This window comes from Copadichromis virginalis, linkage group LG15 (assembly GCF_057382275.1).
Source record: "Copadichromis virginalis isolate Kocher_CV1m ecotype Utaka linkage group LG15, C_Virginalis_male_GT1.1, whole genome shotgun sequence".
Lineage (NCBI taxonomy): Eukaryota > Metazoa > Chordata > Actinopteri > Cichliformes > Cichlidae > Copadichromis > Copadichromis virginalis.
The window spans coordinates 17,387,258-17,400,310 of NC_140632.1; the positions used below are offsets into that span (position 1 = coordinate 17,387,258).

At 38.6% G+C, this 13,053-nt stretch overlaps 1 protein-coding gene across 4 annotated transcripts in view; it reads right to left on the reverse strand.

Moving 5' to 3' along the window:
- Positions 1–13,053, reverse strand: part of ryr3 (ryanodine receptor 3) — a 114,041-nt gene that overhangs the window by 83,089 nt on the left and 17,899 nt on the right. For 2 of the 4 annotated variants that reach the window (XM_085432232.1, XM_085432231.1), the window contains exons 3-7: positions 10,733–10,837; positions 6,788–6,808; positions 2,593–2,667; positions 571–649; positions 96–208 (exon numbers count right to left, since the gene is read on the reverse strand). In XM_085432232.1, the coding sequence (XP_085288358.1) occupies positions 96–208; positions 571–649; positions 2,593–2,667; positions 6,788–6,808; positions 10,733–10,837 (393 nt within the window). The remainder of the gene's footprint in view (positions 1–95; positions 209–570; positions 650–2,592; positions 2,668–6,787; positions 6,809–10,732; positions 10,838–13,053) is intronic. The other 2 variants (XM_085432234.1, XM_085432233.1) reach the window with 1 other exon arrangement.

Genomic DNA, 13,053 nt, shown 5'->3' on the forward strand with positions numbered 1-13,053 from the left:
GGGGTCATTTGGTTTATCATGCATACATTAATCTCAGTCACAGGTGCGCTTCTAATGCCTTCTGCTCTTGTGAAGCTCTTTTAGATGTGACTTACTAGATATCTCTCCGTCGACACACTGACAAGAATCAGGTCGTCTCCAATGCGGACTTTCTCTCCCTCAGATCTCTGCTTGGATGCAGGGTGAATGGTCCACCAGCAGGACTCTCCTATTGACATAAATACACATAAAAATAATATTCAAATAAGTGGCAACAAGTGGAATATAAAGCTTGGGAAAATCTAGTGAGCAGTGCAGACACATACATGCCCTTTAAAATCCCTCCTGTCTTTGGTTAGATCCTGTAGAAGCAGTGGAACTGTTTCCATATGATAAATGACCTTATGCTTTAGTTCAAATGTCAAATATAGCTGTACTGTGCACACACACACACACACATACACGTGGAGTTTGAGTATTTCTCCCAATAATTCAATCTCAAAGTTAAATCAACCTGAAATGATCACTCCCAAAGGCTGAATTCACCTGAAAGCAGTAAAATCTCTGAAGTGCCTAATAGTCATACCATACCTATTGAATCTTCTTGCAGTCCAACATCAAATGACAGCTTGTCTGTCAGAGACCTTGATGTCTTCAAACAGGTCAAGTACTGGTGAGTGAAAAATGAACTAATGTTAGGTCAAATGAAACACTAAGACTAGCCATAAGAGGAATTCAGCTCATGTTAAAGTGTCTCATTAGAATACAGGGGTGAATTTAGTGTTATATAATTAGTATATTAATCAATTAGTAAGGAATTCATTCATTGATTTTCTGTTTGAAGTTATGATTAAATGCTACTGTGCAAAAGTCTCGAGCCAGGTCTTATTTCTTTCTCTTTTTTTTAATATAAAAATGAGAAAATGGGTGCAAACATACTTGGAGATAAATGATATAAAACCAAAACAGAATTTGTCCAATTCTAATAAGCTTGAAAGTCACCTTTATACTTCAACTTATCCTAAACTCTCTTAGGCAAGCTTTCATGCCTTTTCTTCAAGTAGTCTTCAGAAATTCTTCTAGAAGACGGTCGAAGGACATTCAAAGCTTCTCTTTCGATGTTGGCTGCCTTTTGTTCTGTTCTCCATTAAGATCCCACACTGCTTCAATTATGTTGAGGTCTGAGCTCTGGGGAAGCCAGTCCATGACTGATAGTGTCCATTTTGCATTAGCAGTTAATGCATGCTTTTCCTCCGCTGGCAATGTGTTTGGGATGTTTGTCATGTTGAAAAATGAAGCAGTTGCTAGTAAAGTGTTTTCCAGATGGCACTGGATGGTCGAGCAAAATCTGATGGTGCTTTCTTCGTTCTTAATTTGATCAAATTTGACAAGAACACCCCACTGGATGAAAAGTAACCCCAAACTATGTTAGAGACTCCATCATGTTCTACAAATGGTTGTAGACACTCACTACTGTACTTCTTTTCTGACCTCTTCTAATACATATTAAAACAATACTGTAAAATCCAGAATCGTTGCTCCAAGTGTCGGTGAACAGTATGTGGATTAACTGACAGGTCAGAGCCATATATCAGGTCTCTTGTCAGCTCTTTGTTGATTTTTTTAAAAGGACAGATACATGCAGATCCTGTTCATCTGCTGTAGATTTGTGTTTTGTTTACTCCTGATAAGTTCATCTTCCACTTATCCATATTCCTTAAACTTTTTAAGGACTACACATCATGCAAAGGTACTCCTAAGGCAACACCTCTCTTGGTGACCTTAGTGCAAAAAATACCATTTAATCTCTGCCAAACTGTGTTACTGTTGTTTTTTTTATTTTTGTAGATTTAGCAAAAAAAAAAAAAAAGTGTATTTTTCCAACAGGCCATTAGTAACAACGTATGTAAAGATACAATTTAAAATTGGTTCTTTACCAAGTTGTGTTATGTGCAGATGCAAAACTGGTTCATCACTTGAGTTAGGTGGCTTCTTATGTTGAAATCATACTGTAGGTCATTCTTCTGAAAGTATAAGGTTCAAGGACTGGACTGAAAATGGGTGACAAAGCAGCCAAAGTCCAAAGAAAATATTTGAAAGATCTCCAGAAAGCTTTAAGAACTATTGTTCAAGACCACTATAGAAAAAAGACAGTCTTTCTTTTTGGAAATGAAATAAAAAGAAACAAGTGGTGGCTCAAGACTTTTACAAAGAATTGTGTGAATTGCAGATTATGTTTTTCCAACTTCAGTTCAATCAAAAGCAACTGAAGACTTCACAATCACGTCATGGTTCTAATATTTTTAAACACCAGGGCTTTTTCATTAAAGATTCTTTTTAGGTAGATCTAAAAGAAAATCTCCAACATAATAATACATTTACTTTACATATTAATTGGAGTCTTATATACTCATTTTTTGGTTTCTTTCTCATCAAATGGGAACAAATAATATAAAAAAAAGCAACTGTCATCAATAATGTAACAGACTTTGCTTTTCCCACATGAAGACCAATTATGTTAACTCGTGCATACTTGATAAACAGACCCCATGGTGAGCTAGGAAAATCCTTGTCCCTTTTAACTTTCTGTCATTCTTGCACATTAATACTCACCATGCCACTGAAGGAGTGGCGTAGGAGGATGGCGTGACCGTAGAGCAGGGTCCGGTGTCCACCCCCCTGACCCGCCTGCCAGGAAATAAACAGGTAATAGATTATTATCATACCCTAACACTCCTGACCTCTGAACCCTGACAGGTTAGTATCTCCCACTTTACTTCTGCATCAGTTATTAAAGTGCGAGTGGCTTTACGCTCTGTGCGAGCAAAGCATGGGACGTCCTGGATCAAATATCCTTTACTGAAGATCACCATTCCAAGTGCAAGCGGCAAAGAGAAAAAGAGGAACACAAAAAACTCCATTCACAGTCAAACAAACACATAGATAGTATCACACTCAGTAGACAACTTGCTCATTCTTGTGACAAACAAGAATAACTGTGAGGTTTGGTAGCAAAACACCTGAGGAAATGTGAGGAAACAGATGAGCCAAAAAAAAAAAAAAAAAAAAAAGAGTGGATCCTTTATCATCATGGTGAATAAAGAAATTGCTTCTTACCTTTTTAATCAACCTCTAGCAGCAGAATAAAAACAAAAAAGAAGATGACCATAAGCAGCAATAACTAAACCAGGTCTGCACAAGCAAGGTTCTGGCATTCATGGAGTCAGCTCACATTTAAATGAATTAATTAAATCAAACTCAAAGATTCATACGTACACGCACGAGAAGGTTCTTGTTAATTTCTAAAGGTCCTGCTTTAATGTAATTAGCAAATTTGGCCTTAAACTGCAAAATGTTAAAACAGTTTAGCTCACACGTGTATTGAAAGTCGTATTATCAGAGCTGTAAACAGACACTTTCTTCTCACCTACAGTACATTTAGAGTATCCACTCGGATTTAACATTTCTTTACAGTTCAAACAATGATTAGGCCCTGCATCCACTCAAGCAATGCATAGAGGTTCCCCTCTAGTCTAGTTGTCAACATTAATTTGTATTTAATGGTAGGTTTACATTCAAATTAACTTAAAGGGAACTCCCAATGGTCCCCTGAATACGACCCTTAGCTAATTCTCATTTGGCTTCAAAGTCTCACCCAGATGGCTTGAATAAGTGAGACGAAAAAGGAAATGGAAGGTTCGATCAAAAGAAAAAGAAAAAAAAGGGGGGGGGGGGGGGGAAGAGTATCCAGCAACAGCTGGGAGGGGATACCGAGAGAGAGCCAGCCTGTATTTCAGGCCTGCTGTCATGCTGACACATCACTGCCAGGAACTGTGACCTTTGGTGTGGTGCCCCTCCTGTGTATAAGCACTGTATCATGAATAGCAAGTACTGTTTTATGAAATTTGCTAGACAGTATTTTGTCTCGCTTACTTTGTCTCGTATTTTGTTGCAAAAGGATAAAGGGTGTGTGTGCTGTATACTTATGGATAATTGTGGTGATTTGAAGTATTTTTCTTCTAGTCAGAGATGGAAATAAAGAGGTAAAAAACTGACAATGAATTGTTCATACTACCATTTATTGTCTCTGAATCTAAAGACTGCCATGCTGTTGCAGTGAGCAACATATTTCATGATTTTGAACTAATGTGGACTCCATGAATTTTTTTGAAATAACTCTATGGAGTAACGCCAACAGTTACTTTCACATCTGCAGAAATCACTTCCTGGAAAGTAAAGGTAGCGTGATTTTATCATTTTGGTGTTTTATAGAATTGATGACTAAAACAAGTTTAAGAAATCTTCGGTAAACATTTTTCTTCTCACTCCAATCTAATTTCTGAAAATGGTACAGAATAAAAGTCTAATTCATTCACACAAAATCGCCCGTACTTCTTATAACTATATATAATATAAAAGAAAAGCAGGCCCCCTTAATTCTAACGTTTCACTCATCAGGGCATTAAAAAACAAAACAAAACAAACAAACAAATCTGAGCCAAACCGGTTTCGGGTATGAAGCCAAAATGCTAAAGTAATAGGTGAAAAGCATATCCCATGTTTCAGTATCTTGTAGTAATCAATTTATATATGAGTTTCAGTGTCCTACGTTGTTGTGGACGGACTTTGGCCCCACTTTTCTTTACGACGTTGCTTCAGGTCATTGAGGTTTGTGGGAATGTGTTTATTTGTAGTTTTCTTAACATCAGCATTTCAGTGGGTTTGAGGTCTGGACTTTGCCGCCGTCTTCCTGTGTCAATTATAGCCAACCTTTAGCTCTCAAACAGATATTCTCATATTTTACTCTACCAAACCTTTGGTAAACAGAGGACTTCATGGTTGACTTTCTTACTGCTAGGTGCCCAGGTCCTGTGACTGCAAAACAAGCCAAGATCATTACCGCGCCACCGCCATGCCTGACAGTTGGTATGAGGTGTTTTTGCTGTGCATAATGACCGAAAGGACAAGCCAAAGGACAATTTCCCAGACGCCTAGTGGTTTGTTCAGATTCAACTTTGCAAACCTAAAGGGTGCTGCCATGTTTTCATTTCTCCTGGCAACCCCTCTAAACACGGCATACTTGTTCAGTCTTTTTCTAATTGCCACATCATCAACTTTAACATGCTAACTGAGACCTGTAGAGTTTGCACAGTTTGACCTCGGGTTGACTTTGCTGAAATGTCCTTTCCTGGTTATGAGCATATGTTAAAATCCAGACCAGCAAACTATCAGAACTTCTTCTTTTACAGAGCTGGTCAAACTTGCTGAAGATCAGTTAATATGCTGTATTTGATTAGCAGTACCTGGCTGTTACTGCTTCCATAGGAATTAAAAGGGTAAGTAAGCAGGAACTAAGTTCTTTTTGTTTTGTGTTTTTTTAAGAACAGGCTTACATTAAATCCTGTAAAATCTGCCTTTCTGACCAATGACCAGCTTCTGCAACACATACTACAAGGATTTCATTTTCTACCATGCTTACTTTTTTGCTGGACGCTCATCAATTATTGACCAACTATACCTAACCTAATACCTAGAGTAACTAAGATAATCCCCACAAATATATTCTTGCTTGCATTTAAAAATGTGATGTGTATGTACAATTGCCAATACTCATTTACAATTACAAGAATTAATCACTGTCCATTTTTTCCCCAAGGCTTGCTGTAAAGCTTCTGAAGGTTTTATAGCAAACTGTGACTAATGGATCTTCCTAAATGTACAGTTAATGTCTGATCTCATATGGAATGGCCTGAGGATGGGAAAAAGCAAAGTAATCAATTTTCCAAGGAGGAGGGGAAAAAAAATTCAGCCCAGTTTAATTTGCTAAGTGCCACCTGATACATTGACTTTCATGTACATATTTAATGTGCTGTCCTTCGAATCACTGGATAACATACAGCTTAATTTGCTTTGCATTAACTTAATAAAATCACATTAAATATCATATGCATTGTGAAGTACAATGTTTGACATGTAGTTAATAATAACAATAATAATAATGAAAACATTCATCCAGTAATCTGATGCCAAACATTAAAAGTGCACTGAATAATCCTCAACAGCTGTGCATGTGAAGACTCTGAAATCAAAACTGATTTCAAGACATTTCCTCTTGTCAGTACTCTTGAAATCAATTGATGTTAGAGACCAAACCCAGAGAAAACAGAAGCACACCGAGACCACAAAGCGAGTTTCCTGCCAAAATGTGGGTTTTCTAAATTAAACAAATTAATGACCAAGGATACCACTTGTAAGCTAAATTTATGATATCTAGCAGAGATATTTCAAGTTGTAAATCAAGGCTTGAATTTAGTCCATGAAAAAACAAACGGGGATAATAAATGCTTGAGCAAATGATTAGCAGACTTTTAAGCGCTTACACACAAGGTATACAGGCAAAGACATTTTAATTATGAGCACAGTTTGACAGTACCAATGGATGTCTATTTCTAGACTACCATAAGAGCTCTGAGACAAGTTAATCAATTGTCTCTACACTAGTCTGACCACTGATGAGGAAAAAGCCTAATTTACTATCTTGAGGATGTCAATCCCCCCCAAAAAAGTGTCCTTTTAATTCTATTAATTGAAAATTCATTTAAATGTACCACCAGTGGTATAATAATGGTGGTATAAAATATACTACCTGTCTTCTAGCTACATACATGACAAATAAAGCTTTCAAGACAGTCAAGAAATAGACGTTGCTTTAAGTGAAAGCACTTAAAGTTTCAACCATTTAACTGCCAGTAAGTACGTCTGTCATGCACGCTGACAACATGATGGATGAACAAACTGATGGACCTACCCATTTTTCATGGTCAGCGCTCTAATAACACACAAATACAAATAAAAAGAATGTGTTATCGGGATGTATGGCAGTCAATTATACAAAGTTGAGAGCAAAAATTGGGAGAATTATAGTGGTGTGAGGAGGTACAGCGATTTATTAGCCTTGCTACCAGAGAGTTTGTATTCTAGCCAACATCATGTTGTCTTGCCAAACAAGGCCAGCCAACAATGCTGCACTGTTGAGCACAAAACAAATCTGCTACCCAGGCTAATAACAATGCAGTGCTGATTTTCCAGTGAGGGGAACCAAGTGGTTTACAAACTAAGACACTTAGGGAAGCATCTGTGTCAGAGGCCTATGCTGTGCAGAGCAACTAAGCACTTGGGCTATTTTGCATTAGTATTGTAAGCTTTTGTACTCAGCTTGTCTTACAAATAACTGTGATGCCCTGTAGTGGTCGGGTTCCTGTAATTGCCACAGTTGTACTGCACAATGATTCATGCTACCATCGCTTTGTCATCTCTATTCCTACAGTACCAGTGGTCTATCCAAAGTTTTAACTCATAATAATAACTGAATGCGTCACCTGAGGAATGCTTTCTAACTAAGAACAGACCGTGTGTACTGAGTAGGAACAGTGACTAAAAAAATACAAACAATTACACAAGCACAACATTTTTTTGTATGTGGGTGTTTGTCCAAATTTAAATACTAGAGCACTGTTTTCTCTTTGTTTTTCCCAGAAGAAATTTAGAGTAAACAAGGGTGTATCAAGCGCTACCCATCGCCTGACCTCGCTTTATTAAATCTATAATGTGTGCTAGAAGTGCTGGGTGATGAGAATAAATGAAACATGAAATGGCTCTCTTAGAGCACAGCAGCATGAGTGAATATGGACATCTGACTGGTTTACAAACCACATCCAGCCCGCTGGAGGGCTTCCATGCGATCGATGACACCCCCATGGCACTACAGAGAATCTGTCATATCCAATATTACTTACCTGCTCTAATAAACATGTCATGTAAGCTGGTGCAGTGATGGGAGGGAGAGGCTCACACTGTCGTGTAAATCAAGAGAGGATGTGGTGGATGCAGCAGTGCACTCACAGATAATTTCCCCCCTTTCTTTCACCCTCAGTGACCTTTATTTATCTCTTATCAGGAATGTATTACAGAGAATGAAGGGAGACAGGTTCTGCTTAGAATTCAATTACAGTTCTCAGTGTTAAAATAGTTCAGAGCATTGCTAGGTCTGGTCTGGTCTGGTCTAAATGCTACTGGGATTTGATTGAAGCTACTTATTGATTTTTACCACTGTAACTTTAAAAAGTTAAAAATCTGCTCAAGTTTCAAATATAGACACAGTTACTCAGGAGTTGTCATTAACAAATAAACCTTTTTCAGTTTGGACTGACATTTCAGGCAGCTGTGTTTGATGTCATGGTTAAAGCAAGCTTATTTCCCCCCATTCATACCACTCTGTTCTAAATTATGTTCTCAAAGTTTTACACTTTAAACCTTTCCCATAAGGAACTAAAAGCTGACCAGCTGAAAGAAAAAAAAGCTTCAATCAAAGCAAGCAAAAAAAAAATAATACAAACATACACATTTTAATTCGAACCCCTCAGACACAACCAGACAACAAAAAAGATGTAATGACCCAAATGGGACAGTTACTTGTGTCATGTTCCTTTGTGTGCTGATGTTAATTATCACAGCTACTGTGACTATAATGACTAATGACTATAGCTAAATACTAACTGCATAAAGCATACGCAGCCATAAAACAAATATCCCGGTAGCTTTCACAAACATGGAGTTCTGTTAGTTTAGTTGGTCAGATCAGGTTCTGTTATACCTATTAATGTCTGTCATTGACCAGCTGGATTTTCATTTGATGTTCAAAATCAGCCTTTAAATAGGTGTAAAGGTTGGAATTAGCCTTGACTGGGAGGCCTGCAAAAAATTCCAGTGTTTGAAGTGAGAAGCCCCTTGAAGTAGATTTCATGTATTTACAGTGGGGCAAAAAAGTATTTAGTCAGCCACCAATTGTGCAAGTTCCCCCACTTAAAATGATGACAGAGGTCAGTAATTTGCACCAGAGGTACACTTCAACTGTGAGAGACAGAATGTGAAAAAAAAATCCATGAATTCACATGGTAGGATTTGTAAAGAATTTATTCGTAAATCAGGGTGGAAAATAAGTATTTGGTCACCTCAAACAAGGAAAATCTCTGGCTCTCACAGACCTATAACGTCTTCTGTAAGAAGCTTTTCTGTCCCCCACTCGTTACCTGTATGAATGGCACCTGTTTGAACTCATCATCTGTATAAAAGACACCTGTCCACAGCCTCAAACAGTCAGACTCCAAACTCCGCCATGGCCAAGACCAAAGAGCTTTCGAAGGACACCAGGAAAAGTATTGTAGACCTGCACCAGACTGGGAAGAGTGAATCTACAATAGGCAAGCAGCTTGGTGTGAAAAAATCAACTGTGGGAGCAATCATCAGAAAATGGAAGACATACAAGACCACTGATAATCTCCCTCGATCTGGGGCTCCACGCAAGATCTCATCCCGTGGGGTCAAAATGATCATGAGAACGGTGAGCAAAGATCCCAGAACCACACGGGGGGACCTGGTGAATGACCTGCAGAGAGCTGGGACCAAAGTAACAAAGGTCACCATCAGTAACACACTACAACGGCAGGGAATCAAATCCCGCAGTGCCAGACGTGTTCCGCTGCTGAAGCCAGTGCATGTCCAGGCCCGTCTGAAGTTTGCCAGAGAGCACATGGATGATACAGCAGAGGATTGGGAGAATGTCATGTGGTCAGATGAAACCAAAGTAGAACTTTTTGGTATAAACTCAACTCGTCGTGTTTGGAGGAAGAAGAATACTGAGTTGCATCCCAAGAACACCATACCTACTGTGAAGCATGGGGGTGGAAACATCATGCTATGGGGCTGTTTTTCTGCCAAGGGGACAGGACGACTGATCCGTGTTAAGGACAGAATGAATGGGGCCATGTATCGTGAGATTTTGAGCCAAAACCTCCTTCCATCAGTGAGAACTTTGAAGATGAAACGAGGCTGGGTCTTCCAACATGGCAATGATCCAAAACACACCGCCCGGGCAACAAAGGAGTGGCTCCATAAGAAGCATTTGAAAGTCCTGGAGTGGCCTAGCCAGTCTCCAGACCTCAACCCCATAGAAAATCTGTGGCGGGAGTTGAAAGTCCGTGTTGCTTGGCGACAGCCCCAAAACATCACTGCTCTCGAGAAGATCTGCATGGAGGAATGGGCCAAAATACCAGCTACTGTGTGTGCAAACCTGGTAAAGACCTATAGTAAACGTTTGACCTCTGTTATTGCCAACAAAGGTTATGTTACAAAGTATTGAGTTGTATTTTTGTTATTGACCAAATACTTATTTTCCACCCTGATTTACGAATAAATTCTTTACAAATCCTACCATGTGGATTCATGGATTTTTTTTTCACATTCTGTCTCTCACAGTTGAAGTGTACCTCTGGTGCAAATTACTGACCTCTGTCATCATTTTAGGTGGGGGAACTTGCACAATCGGTGGCTGACTAAATACTTTTTTGCCCCACTGTATATTTCCAGTACTTTGACTGCTCTGACTGTGAGGGCCAGCTTTTAAAGTTGATTAACTATAAATAACAATAAGGTAAATTGTGTTAGCTTGAAAAGGGAATGAAGAATATTGTTAATTTACACTGATATTATGCCTTATTAAATACCAAGACGTTTACTGTTAAGAAAAGAAAAAAAAGCTCAAGCTCATCTTACAACAGACTATTAATGATAGATTACAGACTGATTAATTTAGGTTTGTGTGCATGAATGTGTTTGTCTTGCAAGCATTTGAGTGTGTTTGTATGCATTAGATAGAGAACAAGGGGGCATCAGTGGGGAGGAGGAATGTACTCACCCCTTCGCTGCTCTGCCCAGTGTTAGCCAGCATCTCCTGCAGGGCTCGCACTGACAGTGACTGCTCCAGCACAAAGTTACAGACACAAAGGTCCGGAGGAACATACTGCATGACAGAGTAAAAGAAAAATAGAAAATTAGCGTGCAGGGAATGAGGAAAGGACAAAAGCTCAGGAGGAACAAAATCAAAGTTGGAGAATGTAGGTATTTTGAGCAAAATCAGACTCTTCTCAGTACAAAAATAAAATAAATAAATAAAAATGTGAACAAAGTTTACCCTCCTAGAATTTCCTTTCATGTCATCTGCAGGGCCTCTGCACCCAGCTTCCCTAATCTGGAGTACTTTTTTTCCAGAGATGAAAATAGGTTGATATAAAAAGAACTTGAGACTCAAAAGTTCAGAGACACAACCTTTGAAGAAACCTCGTACTGACTGTGAAACTTATTCTATAAATGTATTTAATAATTCGGATGATGTGCACCATCCAAACAAACCGCTGGCCTACATAAATGTCACAGTGTGACGTAGCTTTAATCCAAAACCAGCAACTAAATATGAGGATAAATATGATACATATGATACTGGTTAAATAGCATAGGGGCATTGAAATTACATTTGTGTATTCGATTTTAGATACACATTTTTAACATGCGGTGTTAATATGTATGTTAACCTTACTTTGAGCTGAAATATACTGATTTATTTAAGCACATGTGATCGACATTGCAGAATTGTTTACAGAAACAAATGGTTACTGAATTAGTTGCAAGCCCTTATCTTAGACCAAATCAAGTGAAATATATAAACTCCTGGCACTCATAAATAATTCTAATAACTCACATCTTCTTTGCCATCCTGGGATTATGAGGAACTGTGCAGCCTGGAGCTACAATGACCAGTTATTAGTCTGGCTAGACCTTATTCCTCAAGGCTCAGGGTTGTTTGACTCTGTTGTAATAGGCATCAGATTTGGCTTTTAGAGTGAAGAGCACATTTGCTATGCTTCAGTTAATTTAGTAATAACTGCCTTCTATAAATTATTCAGTGATGAAAGTTTTTCAACAACAGGGCGTTATGTGGTCCTGGGATGATTGTGAAAAAAATACAAAGTTTATTCAAAAATTTCATAGCGATGGTCTTCGAGAACAAAATAAGACATTTAAAGATATATAATATGTACTCCAAATTACTTGTAGCTCAAAGGCAGTACTAAAGCTGGCCCATTCATTAGCATCTGTTTGTGAAAGTAAAAAAATATATATATACTTTGTGATTTGCTAGATGGCACTGTTGATTAACATTACACTGGCCACAAGACATGTTAAACAGTAAGTACAAAAACAAAATAGCTCTAAGTCAGTGTCTCCCAGATTTATTTCCATTTCATAACAGTCACCTTCACCTAACATGACTATCATATATCATGTCCATCTCTTTCCAGCAAAGAAGATTACAAGCAGTGATTTAAGGTACTGGGTGATTGCCCTTAGTGAGTAACACAACCGTCTGACCCTCGACCGCTGCAGCGAGGTGAGAAATGTGAGCAGAGGGGAGGGCTGCTGGGTGATAATGAGGATGGGGCTGCCGTGCAACTTAACACAAACATGCACAAGAACCTCTAAAGCCACAGGGTGTCTGTGTATGCAACCGTCTCATTGCGTCCCAAAACCAACAACCTGCACACAATTGCTGTCCACTCAGATATTTATGGTTCTCTTTACCTTCATGCACATTAGGATAAGATGTCCACATTTGCTATGTTATGAAAAAACATTTTATTAAAGGCTAGAAACCCCAAAGAACATAAAACTGAGAAAGGCTCACTTTAAAATTGAGTTTTGTCTTGACACGATGCAGCTACACCTGTGGTGTCATGCGACCTTCTACAGTGCTAACTCGCAACCTGCTGCAAACCTTGCACCTCTTATGAATTATTCACCACCAATTTTCCAATTATCATACTTCTTCCAGGCTTGGGAAGACACTCTGATCACGCCGACTGGTCTGGGCAGAGCAGACACTGTGTCTCACTGTGGTCACATTCACCTTTAGAAAGTTTCATGTCTTTCGTGCCCTCCAGAGCGAGCTTCGCTCAATAAAAATGGGTAAAATAATCCTTTAGGAACAGGATTTTCCATAAGAATACCATTTCTTATGAAAACTATTCAGAAGAGATCCAACTACAATAGTGATTCTATTGTCAAGTCACTTCATTTTATTTGATAAATCTGGTCATATTTCAAAATGTAGCTTACTAATAGTCATGGTCTTTGTAAGTCTGACTATAGTATCTCATACAACAACAACCTTAAGAACCAGAT